Raw genomic sequence first — 19,997 nt, forward strand, 5'->3', positions numbered from 1 at the left:
CAGGCCTCGGCGCGTGCGCAGACATTCTGTCCGCACGCGGCCGGGAGCGGCCACACTAGTGCGCAGGCGCCTGCGTCTCCCAGGCCCCCTCGTCGTGCCCTCTCCATCTAACTTGCCTTACCTTTCTTGCGTAGGGGGCGGGGCTAGCACTGTCGATTGGTCTGTGTTCGTGCCAATCAACGAAATGGGGCTAGTGATTGGCGGCACTTTAGAGGACAGCAGGTTTCTGTGTCAGTGCCGAGGAGGTAGCGTTTTCTCCGCGGCTCCTCTCTCCAGAAGGTTCTGCCGGTCCCCCCAGCTCTGGGTGCTGGGCTCTGCATCGTGCCGCCATGATGGGCCACCGTCCAGTGCTCGTGCTCAGTGAGTTCAGGGAGGCGGTGGGTCCCTCCGCCCCCTCTCCCCCCACGCCGGCCAGTGTTGCCCAGCTCCGTCCCGCCGTGACTCGGTCCCCTCGTGCCTTCCAGTCGCCTTTTCGTTTGGGAAGCGCCTTCTCTGGCTTTTTTTTTCCCCCCCCCTCTCCTCCCATCTCCCGCCGCCCTCCTCCGACAAAATGACTTCCCGCTCTCGGAGTCGCTCGTGTTCTCCATGTGCTCCCTCCCACTCGTGTTCCGCTCGTTGGCCGCCACCCTCCACGCCCCCGTGTCCTTTCCAGCGTGATTTCTGGCGTGTAGTTAGTGGATGATGATTCTTCACGTCAGGCCTGGCTTCGTATCCTGCACGGGTCCACCCCTTAGCGGCGTGGCTTGGGGCAAATCGCTTTAGCATCGGTATTGGGAGGCTGTAGTCGTTTTTTTTTTCCCCAAGAATTGTGAGTTAAGTTGGTCAAGTAAAGCTGCCTTTCCTGGCAGATCGCGAGTAGCATCCTGTCGGTAGCGGTCGTCCAGCGACCCTTGTTCTGAAATGACACTCCTTGCCTCCACCAGTGAAGTTCCTCAGAATTCCTCCCCTGGTTTTCTTTCCCATTTAGGGAATGCTGGTCATCTCTAAAGCGCGCCACCAGTTCCTTGTCTGTTACGGGAGCTATTAAGGATAACTCAGAAAGCCAGGTTTGGCCAGATAGACATAGTAAATAGAAAAACAAAAAGATTATTATTCGGTGTGGTCGCAAAGGGGTTCGTTCGGTGGTACCACCACCCCCAGACACACACACAGACAAGTCCATGGGGTTTAGCCTCAAGTAGCAGGCCAGAGGCGTCCATCATCGTCTGCTTAGTCTCCTTCGAGACAAGTTTCCTGTCTGGCTCCCAGGCTTTAGTCTTTTTCTCACTCCAGTGTGAGATTCCTTGGGAATTCAATTTTCTTGGGGTACATTGTGTTTGGTAGGTTTGTTTTTGCCTGCATGTATGTCTGCGTACCGCATATGTGACTCAGGCCTGTGGAGGCCAGAAGAGAGCATCACATCCCCTGGAAGTGAAGTTACAGGCCGTTGTGAGCCACCATGGGCAGCTGGGAATCTATCCTGGATCCTGGCAGAGAAGCCAGTATTCTTAAAGACATCTTTCCAGCCTCACAATCAGGCTTTCTTGGCCACTAATCTTTGAGACACTGTGGCTCCTCTTCCCAGGGGATTGGATTGTGAGGGGTATGCACTTGCCTCATTTTTCTCACCTACTATTGAGAAAAACCACCCACCTACTGAGGCCCATTCAGGGAACTTAGGACATGAATCCCTGCTGCAGATGGGGGGGCCTACAAGAAAAGTATTGATCAAGATTCTGAAGTTGAAGTATTTCAGGCTGTCTGTTAGTGTACCAGGGGCTAAAACAAAGAAGTCAAGAGCTGAAGCCGGGCGATGGTGGCGCACGCCTTTAATCCCAGCACTCGGGAGACAGAGGCAGGCGGATCTCTGTGAGTTCGAGGCCAGCCTGGTCTACAAAGTGAGTTTCAGGAAAGGCGCAAAGCTACACAGAGAAACCCTGTCTCGAAAAACCAAAAAAAAAAAAAAAAGAAGTCAAGAGCTGAGAGTACATGTAAGCAGTTTGGGGGATTTTTGGTTTGCTTTTTAATTTTCGTTTCATGTGTGTTTTGTCTGCATATGTGTCTGTGTGCCTGCAGACACCATAAGAGGGCATCCCCTGGAACCATAGTTGGTTGTGAGCTGCCGTGATAGTGCTGGAAATTGAACCCAGGTCCTCTGCAAGAGCCTCCATGCTTTTAACTACTGAGCCATCTTTCCAGCCTCTAAACGTGTTTTTGAGACAGGGTCTCACTTTGTAGCTCTGGCTGGCCTGGAACTCACTTCATAGACCAGGTTGGCCTTGAATTCACAGAAATCCATCTGTCTTGACAGTGCTGGGATTAAAGGCATGTGCTACTATGCCTAGCCCTAAACGGTTTCCTGAGGTATAATTGACAACTGGTTATCAAACAAGGAAACCTTTTTACTTATTTTATTTTCAAAAGTTGTTAAATAGGATTGGTGGGATGGCTCAGTGGTAAAAAAGCACCTGTCACCAAACCTAATAACCGGAGGTCTGTTTTGTTGTTGTTTGTTTGTTTTGTTTGAGATAAGTTCTCTCTATGGAGATCAAGCTGGCCTCCAACTCAGAGAGATTCTCCTGACTCTGCCCCCTAAGTGCTGAAATTAAAGGCATGCTTCCCACAGCTAGCTTTGATAACCAAGTTTAACCCTGGCATACATGTGGTAGAAAGAGAAGTAACTCCGAAAGTTGTTTTCTGACCTCCACACTGTGCCGAGCATATGTGCACCTGACATACATACATATACAGATTTAAAAAATATGAATGTTTTCTTTTAATTGGGAAATAAATTGCTTGTGTATCCTGGGCTGTTGACATGTGTTTCTCTCTGTTTTAGGTCAGAATACAAAGCGTGAATCTGGAAGAAAAGTTCAATCCGGAAATATCAATGCTGCTAAGGTAGCACACATTTTAAGTGTTTATAGACGTTTGTTCTGGCTGACTCCCTAATTCTGTATTTGTAGATGTAAGCTTCTTAGGGATCTGTGCTTCAGAGTATACAGTTAAGCAAAGGAAAAAAAATACCTTGATAGTGGTATGAGGAGGGAGGTTTGTTTTGCCTGCAAGCCTGTCTGTGTGTGTACCATGTGCGTTCCTGGTGCACAAGAAGGCTAGAAGAGGTGGTCAGGTCCCCTGATACTGGAGTTATAGACTGTTATGAGAGTTACCATGAGAGTGCTGGGACTTGAACCTGGGTCCTCTGGAAGAGCAACCGGTGCTCTTAACTACTGTGTCATCTCTCCAGGCCTGCTGCCCCTACCCCCTTTGGAGACAGGATCTTGTCTGGCTGGCCTAGAACTCACTATGTAGACCATGCTGTCCTTGAACTCAGATCTACTTGCCTCTGTCTCCCACAAGTAAATATCTTTGGAGTGAGTGATACAAGACTTGATTTCAGGTGGCCTGAAGGCCACTGTCAGTGAAAATATTAAGTCTTGGACTCTTAGGACACTAAAACTGTAGTAGGCTGTGCATGCATTCGTGCGTGCGTGCGTGCGTGCGTGCGTGCGTGCGTGCGTGCGTAAAGTCATTTAATGCTGTGTGTAAAGTAGTTACCATCCTAAGTGTCACTGTTAAAACACTGACTCTGACTGGAGAGTTGGCCCAGCAGTTAAGAGCATTTACTCTTGTAGAAGAAAGAGTTGGTTCTGTTAACCCAGATGGTAGCTCACAAACCCCTGTAACTCTGGTTTCAGGGGATCTAACGTGCTCTTCAGGCCTTTGTGGCCATGAGGCGTGCATCCGGTACACAAACATACATGTGTGCAGTCAAAACACTCATACTTTGAACTGGGCATGGTGGAGCATGCCTTTAATCCCACCACTTGAGAAGCAGAAGCATCTCTTGAGTTCAAGGCCAGCCAGAGCTACTAGTGAGACCCTGTTGAAAACAAAGACTGTTCTCCAAAACACGTTGTTTTCTGATTATACTTGTTGTTTTGTGTTTCCTTACCAACAGACAATTGCAGACATCATCCGGACATGTTTGGGACCTAAATCTATGATGAAGGTTGGACTATCTTTTGTTGGAACTCCGACTCCAGGTTGTCCTTTTTTGTTATCTGTAACACTTTTGCTTTTTCTTAGATGCTTTTGGACCCAATGGGAGGCATCGTGATGACCAATGATGGCAATGCCATTCTTCGAGAGGTGTGTGTGGTTTTATTCTTTTTCACCTCTTTTCTAACAGTTTCAGCATGTGCTGTTATATATAATTCTTGTGTGTCTCGTATGTGTTAAAAGAATGATGGGACTCACCTTAAACCAGTGTGACATTGTTTTAATTTGAATACTTACACAAAGACCTACTTCCAGGTAAAGCCACATTCACAAGTCTAAGGGTTTTGTGTCTATCTTCAGAGGACACAATTCATTTATTGTGATGCTTGCACTACTAAGCTGAAGAAACTGTTCTGTCCTCAAGAAGTTTTAATGGTTGAGTTCTCAATGACACTTTTTCCACAAAAGGAGGACTTGGAAAAGTGATCTGCTTAAGATATTGGAGGGGGCAGGCACTGTGTGTCTGTGTGCCTGCCCATGGACCAAAAGAGGATATAGAATCTTGTAGAACAGTGGATCTCAGCCTTCCTAATGCTGTGACCCTTTAATACAGTTCTTCATGTTTTGGTGACCCCCAACCATAAAATTATTTTCATAGTTTTGCTACTTCATAACTGTAATTTTGCCACTGTTAGGAATCATAATGTGGATATCTGATATGCAACCCTGTGAAAGGGGATGAGACTCGGGTTGAAAACTGCTGTTCTAGAGGTAGTTCAGGTGGTGGTGTGCCCTTTAACACTGGGGCTAGGGACTGAACTTGGGTGGGTCCTCTGGAAGAGCAGTGGGCACTTTTAACCACTGAGACAACTCTCTAGCCCCTGGAGATTTTGTTTTTTGAGACAGCATCTCAACTATGTAGCCTTGGCTGGCCCAGGGCTTGCTATGTATGAACTAGATTTTAGAGAGATCCACTAGCCTTTGCCTGTCACTTATGGGATTTAAAACATGAGCTAACACACCGGGCCTGGGGCTGTTTTTAATTTTAAAGATACAGTAAAACAAAGGAGAAAGGCGGTCTGTATGGAAATAGAATTCAAGAGGTAGGGCCAAACTGAGAGGTCTTTGAGAGCTGGGAGGATGGTTCAGCTTGCTGCCAAGCCTGACGACCTGAGTTCAGTCCCCAGCATCCACATGGTAGAAAGAGACAGCCAGTTACCACAAGTTGTCCTCTGGCCTCTACGGGTACAAAAATAAATCTTTGGGGTTTGTTGTTGTTGTTGTTGTTGTTTTTAGTCATTGAGTAATCTTGGTTCATTTTTCTTTCAGATTCAAGTCCAGCATCCAGCAGCCAAGTCCATGATTGAAATTAGCAGGACCCAGGATGAAGAGGTTGGAGATGGGACCACATCAGTAATTATCCTTGGTAAGAGGAACGTGGGAGGTTGTTAGAAATAAAGTGTGGTGTGTGTAGAAGGGGTGGGTGATTCAGCAGTTAAGAGCACTTGGCTGCTCTTGTAGAGGGTCAGGGTTTGATTCCCAGCACCCACATAGCAGTTCAGAGCTATTTGTAACTCCAGTCTCAGGGGATCTGATGCTGTTTTCTAGCATCCTCAGGCAACAGGCATACATGTGGTACCCATATATACCTGCAAACAAAATATCCATGCACACACATAAAAGAAATGAGGTATGTTGTAGAGCTCTTTGCCAATTTTTTTTTATATATTTTCTGCAATAGAGTGTAGTACTCTTGAATAGGATGAATTGTTTTATGTTATGAGCTATGCAAACTCATAACATTCTGTGAAGTCACCACAAACAAGTAGTGAATTCCAAACTGTTATTGGTAGAGACAATACAAGGTTAATAAGTTCCTCTGATCACAACATTTTCCTCAACTAATTAATGCATGTTTTATTGTATGTGAATTGATTTGCTTATTTTGTTTTTAAGCCAGGCTGTTGTTATGTAAAACTTCTTTGTATGCATGGGGAGAGTTTTTATCTTTGGGGGTGGTAGAGTTTTATGCATATCTGTGTTCTCAGGAGTACAGATGCCCACAGAAGTCAGAAGAAGATGTCAGGTTTCCCAAAGCTGGAGTTAGATGTGGTTTTGAGCCACTGAACTTGGGTGCTGGGAACTGAGTTCAGCCACTCTTTAAGAGCGGTTAAGTGCTCTTGACCTCTGAGCCATCTCCAGTCTCACTTGCTCTTGCAGAGGACCTGGGTTTGGTTTCCAGTACCCACATATTAGTTCACAGCCTCCATAATTCTAGTTCCAAGGGATCCCGTGCCAATTTCTCACCTCAGACAACAAGCAGGACATGGTACACATACATATATACAGACAAAACACACACATAAAATCTGAAACATAGAGTGATGGTAGATACTGGGCAAGATAACTTGAAATAAGTTAAGGTCTGTTACGAACAGCCAAAAGGTATCTCAAAGTTGGCTTTGAGTTCCTGGTCCTCCTGCATCCACCTCCTGGAGCTGGGATTAGTGAGCCCAGTGTCTGTGCTGTGTTTTCAGTGCCAGCAGTTCAGCCCTATCCTAAGGTGCTGAGTTAGTAAATGTTTCCCTGTGTGTTTTTCTTTCTTAGGGAAAGACATTTTCATTTTTCTTAAAAAATTATAGCATATATTTAATTAGAAAGATTAAAAAGAGAAGGGTAAGACCATAGGATCGGTCTCATAATTTAAAATATGTCTAATAAATATGTTTTCTTTATGAATTGGTATCTAGAAAATGTAAGTTTTGGAACAGTGTTAACATCCAAATACATATCTTAGTGAGAATCTGTTTTAGAAAAATATCTTTTAGAAGCATGAGGAAATTAAATGGCCTCATCTCCTGGTACTTTCAAATGCATTGCCATGATGCCTGTGTCCTTTTTGCAGCAGGGGAAATGCTGTCTGTGGCCGAGCACTTCCTAGAGCAGCAGATGCACCCAACAGTGGTGATCAGTGCTTACCGCATGGCACTGGATGATATGATCAGCACTCTGAAGAAAATCAGGTATGGAGGCAGGGCTGGGGATGGATAGTGTGGGAGGCTTGACTGATCTATTCTTAAAAAAGCCAAGCACACAGCACACATGCGCACTCACACACGTGTGTATACACACACGGTGGCTTTCTATTCTGCTTCATTTAGTAAGGAGAGATGAGATCAAAGTGGAGGAGAAAGTCAGGAATTTGTGTTTAGGAGAAATAACTCAAAGTATATAAATACTAAAAGGAATACTGATGACCCAAGTTTCATACTTGAAGCCCATGTAAAGGAAGGGCTCTACAAAGTTGCCCTCTGACCTCAGACAGTGCTCTGTGCACACACACACCACCCACACACAGACAGTTGTCACCTGTGTCTGTGATCCAGTATGAGGAAGGCGGAGGCAGGAGGGTTCCTGGGGCTTAGTCTGTTGGAACTGGCAAACTCTAGGTTCAGTGAAAGACACACATCACATGCACATGCCAAGAGAACAATAATTTTAGGTACATGCCATGTGAGTAGCTGCCATGGAAATTTTGTTTTTTGATTTCTTTGTGTAACAGCCATGGCTGTTCTGGAACTCACTTTGTAGACCAAGGCTGGCTTCAAACTCACCCTGTCTGAGTGGGTGAGTGAGTACATGCTTTTAATCCCAGCACTTAGGATTCAAAGAGAGACTCTGTCTCAAAAAACCCAAAAACAAAGCCAGGTGTGGTATCACATGGGAAGCAGAGGAAGGTGGATCTCTGTTTGAACCTGGGACTATTAATTTTTTGAGACTAGGATCTGTGTTTCTCAGACTGGAACACTAGACCTTCTTACTTTCCAAGTGCTGGGTTTATAGCCTACTTCAGAGATCTGCCTGCATCCCTGGCTACTTCAGAAACTTTTTTTTTTTTTTTTTTTTTGGTTTTTTTTTTTTTTTTTTTTTTTGGTTTTTTTCGAGACAGGGTTTCTCTGTGTAGCTTTGTGCCTTTCCTGGGACTCACTTGGTAGTCCAGGCTGGCCTCGAACTCACAGAGATCCGCCTGGCTCTGCCTCCCGAGTGCTGGGATTAAAGGCACCACTGCCCGGCCAGAAACTTTTTATCAAGCAGTAACTACCTATCTAGAACACTTAACTTAGATAATGTTTTTGAAAGCTGTTGCCTCCTCCCTAGAACCTCTTTGATAATTTATTTTACAATACATGCCTTATAACATGTTTTAGGAATTTTAGCAGTATATGAAAGCTGAGCAAGCTCTCGTCACTTTATATGTGTGTATAACATGAGCGTGGGTATGTATGTTCTGCCAAGTTTCCCACAAAGGAATAGACCCTCATTCTCATTCTGTCTCTTGGCCTGTAGTTATTCTATCTGTATACTCTGTATACTTGTAGTTACACTCTCTGAGGTCCTGTGTTACACATTTTATGGTGACTGCTGAAACCATGTTACCTGGGTTTCTTTCTCCAGTACCCCTGTTGATGTCAATAACCGTGATGTAATGCTGAACATCATCAATAGCTCTATTACTACAAAAGTCATCAGTCGGTGGTCCTCTTTGGCATGCAATATAGCCCTGGATGCTGTCAAGACTGTGCAGTTTGAAGAGAATGGCCGAAAGGAAATTGACATCAAGAAGTATGCAAGAGTGGAAAAGGTAAACTGGTCCAGTGTGCTTGAGAGTTAACTACATGGCATGATTACTCCACTTCAGAGGAGGGTGTCTCTAGTTAGAACTAGAAAGGAGAACTGGACTGACTGAGAGCCTGGAAAAGAAAAACCTAAGAGAATATCAAGGAAGAATTCCTGAAATCATTTTTGTTGGCTTCACTGCCTTCTGTACACAAGGTTTACGGAGGGTAAGGAAATACTTTAGTATGTCCTTATTTATGCGTGTGGATATCGATAAGTCACCGGTGAGGGTATAAATTTTACACGTGCTGGAGAAAAGGTTCAGCAGTAAGAGCACTTACATGCAGAGGACCCATGTGTGATTCCAGAACCCCCATGGTGTCTTACAACCATCCCTAACTCCAGTTCCAGAGAACATGATTCCCTCTTTGGACCTCAGGGCACCAGACACACATATTGCACATTCATACAGCCAAAACACAGTTAGGGTTCTCTAGAGAACAGCACTGATAAAATGATTAATAAAAGGGGCTTTTTTAGAGTGACTGTTCAACAGTGGCTGTCTCCTGACAGAAAACCAAGACTCTGGTACTCATTCAGTTCACTAGGCTGCTTGTCTCAGCTGGTCTTCAGTCTACTTGGAATCCCAAAGAAATGGGCTCTGATCCTCAGCAGCAGGACAGATGAGCTTGCCAGTGAGAATGAGAGCAAGCAGGCCCCCAAAACTTCCTTCTTCCACATTCCTTTTTTTAAATGTTGGCTGCCACCAGAGGTGTGACCCAGATTTAGAGTGGGTCTTTTCTACTTCAAATGATCCAATCAAGAAAAATCCAGCTGGGCAGTGGTGGCGCACGTCTTTAATCCCAGCACTTGGGAGGCGGGGCAGGTGGATCTCTGTGAGTTCCAGGCCCGCCTGGGCTACAGAGTGAGTTCCAGGAAAGGTGCAAAGCTACACAGAGAAACCCTGTCTCGAAAAACCAAAAAACAAACACACAAGAAAAATCCTTCACGGGTGTGCCAGCTGCTTGGGTTTTAGTTGATTCCAGATGTCAAGTTGACAGCCAAGATTGGCTATCATATACTCAGAAATAAAATTTGCAAAAAAGTAATATCTAACAAGTGCTAATGAAACATGAAAACATTCATAAATTTAAGATCAAAGTGTAAGTGTAGTAGCTAGTGTACTAGCTTATAGCCAGCAGATGGAGCCCAAGTCTAAAAATGTGGAAATATCCTAATGAAGATCCTTTCAGATCTTTTGTCAAGACAGTGAATTTCTGTGGGTCTTAGCCATCCTTCAAGTTAAGTGTCATGGCCCAAGATTAGCATACCTCCAGAACCTAACATAGCTTCAGCCAGGCTTAGTGGCGAGCAGCTCTAATCTCAGCATTTGGTGGATCCACATAGGTGGATCTCGGTGAGTTCCAGGACAGCCAGAGAGACTCTCTCTCCAAAAAACACAGACAAACAAAAACAAGAACATATTTGCAGCCATTTCACTGTATTCCTGAAGGACCTGGAACTCACTGTGTATCTCAGGCTGGCCTTGGAAGCTACAGCAAGCCTGTCATGCCTACGCAGTCAGTATTTTGTTTTTGAGCTTCATGGAGGAAAGATGCCCTGGAGTCTTGGAATAGTCGTTGGGAAGGAAGCATGTAAGGAGGTGGAGTTGAGGTCGTGTGTGTTGTTGAGGCTTGGACCCAGGCAAGCAAGTGCTGGGCGGTGTGCCCTAGTCCCGGTAAGCGTCTTGGTGTATAGTAAAGTAAATCTCCTTTGGCTCAGATCCCTGGGGGCATCATTGAAGACTCATGTGTCCTTCGTGGAGTCATGATTAACAAGGATGTGACCCACCCACGCATGCGCCGCTATATCAAGAACCCTCGGATTGTGCTACTGGATTCCTCTCTGGAGTACAAGAAAGGAGAAAGCCAGGTAAGATTCCCAGCCTTGTGGGGCTTTTTTTTCCTTTTCTTTCTTTTTTTTTTTTTTTTCTGAGACAGGTTCCCTTTACATAGCTCTGGTGTCCTGAAATCCGCTTTGTAGACCAGGCTGGCCTCAGACTAACAGATCAGTCCGCCTGCCTGTCTCCCAAGTACTGAGATTAAAGTGTGTGTGTGTCACCACCCTGGCTTCCCAGTCTCGTTTTTTAAAGTGGATTGTTGACTACTAATGTGGAAAAGCAACAGTAAAGTTGTGTGCCGACTGCCATTTATTGTCCTTCACGCTTGTTACCACTGCGTTTTCACAGTAGTCCTTGAAAATCGTTCTATATTGCTTTGTTTATCCAAGGAAGGAATCTGAAGCCCAGAATTGAGGGGGAATAGTGACACCCCTCCCCTCCCCCAAAAAGAGGCAATGAGATGAATGAGGCAGGAAGATCACTTGGTTCAAGACCAACCTAGACAATGTATTTATTCACCTTTCTCTATATTTGACTTTGGCATAGTTTAAACCTAGCTCTGTAAGGCTTTGGTTAGGGTTTTTTTTGTTTGTTTTTTTTTTTTTAATGGGTTGGGTTAGGAAGGTTTAGACGTGTTACCTGTAGCCTGAGTGGTCTAAAACTTGCTATGTGGGTGGGCTAGCAATCTCTCTGCTTGCCTCGACCTCCTAAGTACTGGACTTACAGGTGTGACTTTTTTTCTTTGGTTTTGGTTTTTCCAGAGAGGGTTTCTCTGAGTAGCCCAGGCTGTCCTAGAACTCACAGGGATCCACTTGTGCTGCAATTAAAGTGTGCCACTACCCACTATCCATGACCCACCTCTTCTAATATATCAGGAGCACCTAAAGTCTGGGTTCTTTAACTTACTGCTAAAAGGACTCCCCAGAGTATAGGGGCTCACAGGCTTTAATAAGGCCAGTGGGTCTTATTAACAAATGATTGGAAATAGTCGTTAACTCAGGGAAATGGTTGCTTACACCTGTAATCCCAGCACTTAGGCTGAGAATGAGATTGGCTTGGGTAGAGAAAGTAAGGCCTTGTCCCGAAAACCCAAAAGTAGGGGAGAGGAATTAAGACCTAAAAGTTATTTGTGCACACTAACTAGCTAGTAAGTAAAGTTACACCTGGTTACAGGGGTGTGAAGTTTGGACGTTCAGATTCATAATTTCTGGGATACATCTGAAGGTGGAGGGAGTACAGTAATTAGGGTGACAGTTGAATAGCTTCATCGGCCTGGAGGTTTGGAAGTTATTTGATTGTGTGAGTGTGTGTGCGTGCATGCATGTGTGTAGGTGTCTGGATGTGCACGTGGAGGTCTAGAGAACATCATGTGTCTGAGTGCAGTCCAGAAGAGGCTGTTGGAGCGCATGGGCTGGAAGTAGAGAGAGCTGTGAGCAGTGCTTGCTCTTGACTGCTGAGCCAGCCGTCTCTTCAGCTTTAGCTCTGGTCTTCATTCATAGACTGACATTGAGATTACACGAGAGGAGGATTTCACGCGGATTCTGCAGATGGAAGAAGAGTACATCCAGCAGCTGTGTGATGACATTATCCAGCTGAAGCCTGACGTGGTCATCACAGAGAAGGGCATCTCAGGTGGGGCTCCGTCTGCCTCTCAGATCTGCCTTTGAGGTAGAAGAGGGTGGGTGGGTTTGGTTGGTTTTGTCCCTCGGGTTGGCAAAGACACATCATGTGCTGTATGAATACTTTAGGGGTAAAACCAGTTTGGATTCCGGAGTTTGGGTATCTGGCTGACACATTTCCACTTGACTTTCAGATTTAGCTCAGCACTACCTCATGCGGGCCAATGTCACAGCCATTCGCAGAGTCCGGAAGACAGACAATAATCGCATTGCTAGGTAAGTAAGCCAGCTAAAGGCAGTATTTCTTTCCTCTCTCTCGCTCTCTTTTTTTTTTTTTTTAAGCTGCATAGTAGTTACTGCCTGAAATGGTACAGGATATGATAACTGCTTGTCAAAAAGTTCTGTTCTCTCAGCCAGTGAGATGGCTCAGTGGTAAAATAATGTCTTTGTTGATTGACTGATTTTGCTTCTTTGAGACAAGACCTGTATCTTTTGATGGCCTGCAACTCATTCTGAAGAGCAGTCTGACTTTGAATTTGCAGTGATCCTCCTCTCGCTCTCTCTCCCCAGTTCTAGGCTTACAGGTGTGTGCTACCACTCAGGGCTGGTAACCTATATTAACTGGCTCTGAATATAGCAAAAGGATTAGTTTTCTGCTAGTGAATGAAACTGAATTTCAGTAGTTGTTTCTACACTGATGTCTACATTCAGGATATCTAACTTCATTGCTTGCCATAGTGATGTCTGCCCGTAACTCCAGCACTCAACAAATGCAGGAGAATCAAGAATTCAAAGTGATCTTTACAGGCCAACCTTGGCTATGTGACATCCTGTCTCTATTTATTTATTTATTTAAAGATTGTTATTTATTATGTATACGGTTTCTGCCTGCGTGTATGCCTACAGGCCAGAAGAGGGCGCCAGATCTCATTACAGATGGTTGTGAGCCACCATGTGGTTGCTGGGAATTGAACTCAACCTCTGGAAGAGCAGTCAGTGCTCTTAACCTCTGAGCCATCTCTCCAGCCCCTCAAAATTTTTAATGTGTCTGTGTGAGTCCAGGTGACGAAGGGGGACAGAAGACAGCATCTGTTCCCTGGAGTTGGAGTTAACAGGCAGTTGTTAGACAAATAATGTGTAGAGACTGGGAATGGGACTAGGTCTGGAAGAACTCTTGACCATTGAGCTATCTTTCTAGCTAGTCTTCCATCTTTTACAGCTGGCCATCATGATGCACATTTGGAGGCAAAGATGGGCAATTTGAGTTTGAGGCCAGCCTGGTCTACATAGTGAGTTCTAGGCCAGAAACAGTGTCAAAAAGTACTGTAACAAGTCTTTCTCTGTCCCACCAGCTCCCAATTAATGACACAGAGATTTCTTATTAATTATGAAAGCTTGGCCTATAGCTAAGGCTTGTTTCTAACTACTTACTACTTAAATTCACCCATTTATATTAATCTGCATGTTGCCATCCAGCTGGAGGCTATTACCTCTCCTCCTGCACATCCTGCTTGCTCTGCATCTCCTGGCATCTCTTGCGAGTGCTTAGATTCATCTTCTTCCTCTCACTTTCCTCTGAAGTCCCTCCTAGTCTCCCTGCCTAGCTATTGGCCATTTAGCTTTTTATTAAACCAATCACAGTGATACATCTTTACACAGTGTAAACAAATATCTTGCAACTAAAACCAACAAAAAAGAAAAACATGGTGGCCTCTCCCTCCCCAAATTTTAACCCAGCTGTGCATGCCCTTGCTTGTATACTCTGGAGTAAATTCTATAATCAGCTGATTACGGACCTAACAGTTCAATGTAAGAAGATGAGAGAGAGAGAGAGAGAGAGAGAGAGAGAGAGAGAGAGAGAGAGAGAGAGAGAGAGAGAGAGAGAATGAATATGAGTGTGTATGTGTGTGTGGTTTTCTGAGACAAGGTTTCTCTGTGTAGCTCTGGGTGTCCTAGAACTTGATTTGTAGACCAGGCTGGCCTCAAATTTAGAGATCTGCCTGCCTCTGTCTCTGGAGTGCTAGGATTAAAGGTGTGAGCTAACAACCTTATTTATAGGCATTCAGATTCAACTGAATTAAATCTAGAACTCACCATTGTTTGATAGATATAATATGTACATGTTAGATATGTGTGGAATTCATTTGTCCATTGGATCCAGCTGTACCTGGTTGTACTAGTAACTGGTTGCCATAATTTTATTACTAAAGCCTTATTAGTCTAAGAAACTTGGCCTGTGTGCATTTAAAATCTTTTCTATTTGTCAGTCCAAACCTCTTGAGTGGTTTAGTAATATATTTTATTCTAATCTCTAACCACAGACTGTAGACTACTAGATGGATAAAAGCATCTGAAATCATATCCTCTGTTTTCTCCACCAATAGAGCCTGTGGAGCACGGATAGTCAGCCGACCAGAGGAACTGAGAGAAGAAGATGTTGGTACAGGTGCAGGCCTATTGGAAATCAAGAAAATTGGAGATGAGTACTTCACATTCATCACTGACTGCAAAGACCCAAAGGCCTGCACCATTCTTCTTAGAGGGGCTAGCAAGGAGATACTGTCGGTGAGTGAGCCTTGATGTGAGCAAGGAAAGGACGCTGTTCATCCTGGTATTGTGAGCTTCTCACCACAGTGGCAAACTTGATATGTCAACTTTAAAAGAAAAAATATTATTTCAGCAGTGTTTTGTTTCAATCCATGGTCCTTTGGCCTGTGGCTGCATGTCTGCATAAATGTGTGAAGAGTAGAACCACTCGCTTGATGGTGAGAGGGGGCTCGGGCCCTAGCACCCCAGGCATGGAGGGGGAGCAGAAGGATGGCTCCCTCCTTCTGCATACAGAATATGAGGCCAGCCTCATCTTAAAGCCTGGAGGGAGGGAATGAGACAGGCATAGTCTAGAAACAAACTCTACTGATCTTGTTGCCCATTTAACAGCTGTGAGCTGGAAGCCCAGTGTGGTCCCAGCTCAGGCAGAAGGATCGGTGCAAATTTGAAAGCACAGGCCCCGTCCTATTTTTTTAAATGAAAACACAAGTTGGGCATAGTGGCGCACGCCTTTAATGCCGGCACTTGACAGGCAGAGGCAGGTGGATCTCTGTGAGTTCGAGGCCAGCCTGGTCTACAGAGCGAGTTTCAAGACAGCTGTTACACAGAGAAACCCTGTCTTGAAAAAACAACAATAAAAACAGGCCAGATGTGGTGGTGAATGCTTCTAATCCCAGCACTCCAGAGGCAGAGACAGGTGGATCTCTGAGTTTGAAGGAAGCCTGGTCTACATGAAGAGTTCCAGGCCAGCCAAGACTGCAGAGTGAGACCCTGTCTCAAAACAAAATGAGCTGGAGAGGGGCTCCGTGGTTGAGAGCGCTTACTGCTCTTCCAGGGTATCCTCTGGCCTTCAAGGGCACCAGACACACACAGTACACATAAAACTCCTGTGGACAGACACACGTACACACAAAATAAGCAGATCTTAGAAACAAAAGAAGAGAAATGACAACTGGCTATAGCGGTACAGTCCTTTAAACCCTGCACTCAGGAAGCAGAAGTAGGTGGCTCCTGGGTTTGTTCAAGGCCAGCCTGGTCTACTTACTAGGACAGCAAGGGTGACATGGGCCCTGTCTGCAACTGGAAAATTCCTACTTAATGGATCAGTGGCTATGAATCCTACCCTTACCACCCTGTGTGTGTGAATGGGGGGGGGGGGGTCTCTTAGCTGGCCTTGAACTTGCTGTGTAGCTGAGGATAACTAACATTCTGGTACTCCAGCCTTCCCCGCTCTGGTGAAAGGATTATAGGCGTGTTCGAACACATTGTTTATGTCACTAAGGGTGCTTTATACCTGCTAGGCTAGCATTCTACCAACTGAGTTACACCCTAGTACATGGGGGGGAGAGGGGGGAGGGATCTCACTTGTGTAGTTCAGTGTGGATCACACTTGTGGCAGCCCTGCCTCAGCCTCCATTGTACTGTTGGGAGTTGAGACACGGACTCAGCATTACAGCTCTTCCTCCCTTTCCTCCATGTCATGTTTGTTTGTTTTTCATGTATGGCGCTGGGCATATTTCATGGCACTAGTATAGAAGTAGATGACAGTTTGGGGAGTTCTCTCCCTCTACCATGTGGGTCCCAGGGATCAAACTTGGGTGGTCAGGCTTGTTGGCAAGAGCCTTGAGCCAGTAAGCCGTTTCTGCAGCCCCTCCTCAATTAGTTCTAAGTTGAAATTATAACCCCATCCCTAGTCTCAGAGGGAGTAACTTTCCCAAGACACATAACTGGTAAGTTTGCAGTGCACTATGCAGTCTCCTGAAGGATGCAGCTAGGGAGGGCGGGATGAGATGCACATTGTTTCTCTCCGGTTCAGTACATAAAAACCACCTAACCTCGTGGTTGATGTGTGCCATCCCCTGATCCTCTTGTAGACCCCTCCTGTGCTCACTTACGTTCTTGGGTTATGCCTCCTAAGAAGAACTTGTGCCCTTCACCAGTAGGAGTCACAAGGATCGTCCATTGGACACTCCTTTGTGGTTTACTAAAACTAGTTAGGCAGGAAATAGTTTGATGCATCTTGATTTCTCCATGAATCATTGAGCTGACTATACCATTTCTCTGCTTTCCCAAGGAAGTAGAACGCAACCTCCAGGATGCCATGCAAGTGTGCCGAAACGTTCTTCTGGACCCTCAGTTGGTGCCTGGTGGTGGAGCCTCGGAGATGGCTGTGGCCCATGCCTTGACAGAAAAATCTAAGGCCATGACTGGCGTGGAACAATGGCCATATAGAGCTGTAGCCCAAGCTTTAGAGGTCATCCCTCGTACCTTGATCCAGAACTGTGGGGCCAGTACCATTCGTCTACTTACCTCCCTTCGAGTGAGTTCTTTCCTATGCTCATACCTTGCCAATGTAAGGCAAGCTGTGTTTGGCCTAAGATGTTTTTGTGGGGTTGGGGATTTAGCTCACTGGGTTCGATCTTCAGCTCAAAAAAAAAATTAATGCATCTTGTGCTGGGTGGTGGTGGCGCACGCCTTTAATCCCAGCGCTCGGGAGGCAAAGGCAGATGGATCTCTGAGTTCGAGGCCAGCCTGGTCTACAGAGCAAGATCCAGGAAAGGCGCAAAGCTACACAGAGAAACCCTGTCTTGAAAAACCAAAAAAAAAAGATGTTTTTGTTTTCTGCCAGTCTGTGTATGCTCACATATGTGTAAGCACACATTTGCTTGTACTCATGCACACATTCACAGAGGTGTGGGTTGTATGTAGGTCAGAGTCCACCTTAGATGTCCTTCTCAGCAGGGCTTTCTTATAGCTGTTCCTTTAAAATCTCAGTTTCTGCCTTGTTTTCTGACGCCAGCTTGCTCCATTGTATGCTCTTACTTGTGTTTGTTCCACCTGCAGGCCAAGCACACACAGGAGAGTTGTGAGACCTGGGGTGTGAACGGTGAGACTGGTACCCTGGTGGACATGAAAGAGCTGGGTATATGGGAGCCGTTGGCGGTGAAGCTACAGACGTACAAAACCGCAGTGGAGGTAAGACACCTGAGGTGTGCTGTTGCTGTCCCAACAGCCAGCTGCGGTGCTTTGTCTGGAAGGGAGGGGCTGTAAAAGGCAGAGTATCCCCAAAGACCCCCCAAGGAATTCCATTTCCCTGCTTACCTTTAGCTTACACAAAAACAGTGTAATGGGGCACAAACTACATCCCTTGCTTAGGGAGGGTGGCATTGTTCATTCAAGACTCTGAAAGGGAAGATTCCAGATAAAATGGTAATTCTGTGGGAGGAGATACAGCTAAAAGAGCGCAGTGTCTTTCCCTTCTCTGCTGACCTCTTTGGACTATTTTTCTCTTAGACTGCAGTTCTGCTTCTGCGGATTGATGACATTGTCTCTGGCCACAAGAAGAAGGGTGATGACCAGAGCCGGCAAAGCAGTGCTCCAGATGCTGGCCAGGAGTGAGTGGTGAGCAAGGTGACTTCAATGTGCAGAACCAGCAGTCTCCCCTTTCCTGAGCCAGAGTTCCAGGAACACTGTGGACATCTTTGTTTGCAAAGGATCAAGTTGAGGGGCAGCCCCCAGTCTGTCCCATCTCAGTTTGCAGAAAGCACTGACATGTATCTCTTCTCTATTGTAAGCTTTCCATTTAGTTTGCTTCCAATGATTAAATCTAAGTCATTTGAGACTGTTGTCATGTGGTTTTTTTCAATCTTGGGGCACATCTCTACCTCCTAGCAATGCAAGAGGAGGCAGAAAACCTTACTAGGAGCAAAGGAGATGAATTGAGATCACTACCTTTTGGGGTAGGGGTGGTTGGTTGGTTGTTCTTTTGTTTTGTTTTTTGAGACAGGTTCTCTGAGTAGCCCTGGCTGTCCTGGAACTCACTCTTGTAGACCAGGCTGGCCTTAAACTCACAGATCTGCCTGCCTCTGCCTCCCGAGTGCTGGAATTAAAGGCGTGCCACCACCGCCTGGCATGGGTGGGTTTTTTTTAAGCATGTATGTCTTGAGGCTTGCCTTCTAGCTCATTCCAAATGCTGTAAAGTTGACTGTGCACACTGACCATCAGAGCTACATAGCGAGTAGACCAGCCTGTTTACACTTGTCTCTGACAAAACCTGCTGAACCAGTAAGGTTGGTCAGTGGGCAGAAAGCCAATGACATCTGTTCAGTCCCCAAATACCATAGTGGGTGGAAAAACACAGTGGTTCCCAAAAACTGTCCGTTGACCTCCACGTGCACAGTGTGGCATTCGGGGAGCCATCCCGGGCAGTTAACAGCTCCTGAGAGGATGGAAGGAGTTGGTGAAGGAAGAAATGAGCCAGGCATGATGGTTGGGAGAATCTTGCAGCCTGACTGACTAGCAGCCAGAGTGCTGCTTTATTTATACAGAATGTAGTAAGCAGGAATAGATTCATTGGTTCTAAAACATGGATCATACCATTTTTGTTTTTAGACATGTGTTTCATTTCCTCTTGCTCATCTTTTAATCTTCATTAATAAACTATGACAGAAGAGAGTTTTTCCCAATCATTTTCACACAAGTTTTGACACTGATTAAGTGAGTTATCATTTTTACTCAGTAACTCCATAACCCAATTTTTAAGAGTCTAGAGGCATGTGACAGCCTGTTCTCAGGTTTGTAGCTCTGGTTGCTTCAAGGATGCCTGACCAAAACAATTTACAAACCAGCCCAGGCAGATTGCCATGTCCCAAGCCATGATCAGAGTGCCCAAGAAAGTGCTCAGGCCAAAGCTGCTGCAGTTACTCAAATTCTGGCCTAAGGTTTTTATATCTTTATAGACGTTGTCTACATGTCTAGTCCTGGCATTCTGTTCTTTAGTCACATGACACCACAGTGGCTCTGCTTGTGCTAACCTTTTGAAGAAAGTTCCTGACATCTCATTCTTTTATCATCTTTCCATTCCATACTTTGTTCATCAGTATAAGTCTCTGTCTAGGGCAGACGTAACTTCAGCTAATCTAACTTTGTTGCTGTGTAAGCCACGTAATCGCCTGAGTGTACAGTGGGAAGAGGTTGCGATCTGAACTGTGGCAACTCCTCTAGCCCACTGAATCTTAACTTTTTTTTGTTTTTGTTTTTGTTTTCAAGACAGGGTTTCTCTGTGTAGCTTTGGAGCCTGTCCTGGAACTCACTCTGTAGCCCAGGCTGGCCTCGAACTCAGAGATCCGCCTGCCTCTGCCTCCCAAGTGCTGGCATTAAAGGCATGTGCCACCACCACCCGGCTCTTGTTGACTTTTTAAGTTTACTTTGTTTTGATTATCTTATTCCTGAGTAAGTACAGAGACAGATGTTTCAAGAATGTCTCATAGCCTCATAAACCTCTGCCTTTTTTATGTGTGTCACAACCTCCAAGGTAAGGAAGACCTTCAAGT

At 45.4% G+C, this 19,997-nt stretch overlaps 1 protein-coding gene across 1 annotated transcript; it reads left to right on the forward strand.

Moving 5' to 3' along the window:
• The first annotated feature begins 62 nt into the window (after positions 1–62).
• On the forward strand, positions 63–18,284 carry Cct3 (chaperonin containing TCP1 subunit 3). Its single transcript, XM_006976388.4, has 14 exons — positions 63–360; positions 2,819–2,880; positions 3,941–3,991; positions 4,069–4,131; positions 5,311–5,407; positions 6,887–7,004; positions 8,437–8,623; positions 10,381–10,530; positions 11,998–12,130; positions 12,312–12,393; positions 14,502–14,682; positions 16,739–16,984; positions 17,509–17,640; positions 17,959–18,284. Exons 1-14 carry the CDS (start codon positions 330–332, stop codon positions 18,061–18,063), a joined length of 1,638 nt encoding a protein of 545 aa, XP_006976450.1. The 5' UTR covers positions 63–329; the 3' UTR covers positions 18,064–18,284.
• The last annotated feature ends 1,713 nt before the right edge of the window (positions 18,285–19,997 follow it).

This window comes from Peromyscus maniculatus, chromosome 6 (genome assembly GCF_049852395.1).
Source record: "Peromyscus maniculatus bairdii isolate BWxNUB_F1_BW_parent chromosome 6, HU_Pman_BW_mat_3.1, whole genome shotgun sequence".
Classification (NCBI taxonomy): Eukaryota; Metazoa; Chordata; class Mammalia; order Rodentia; family Cricetidae; genus Peromyscus; species Peromyscus maniculatus.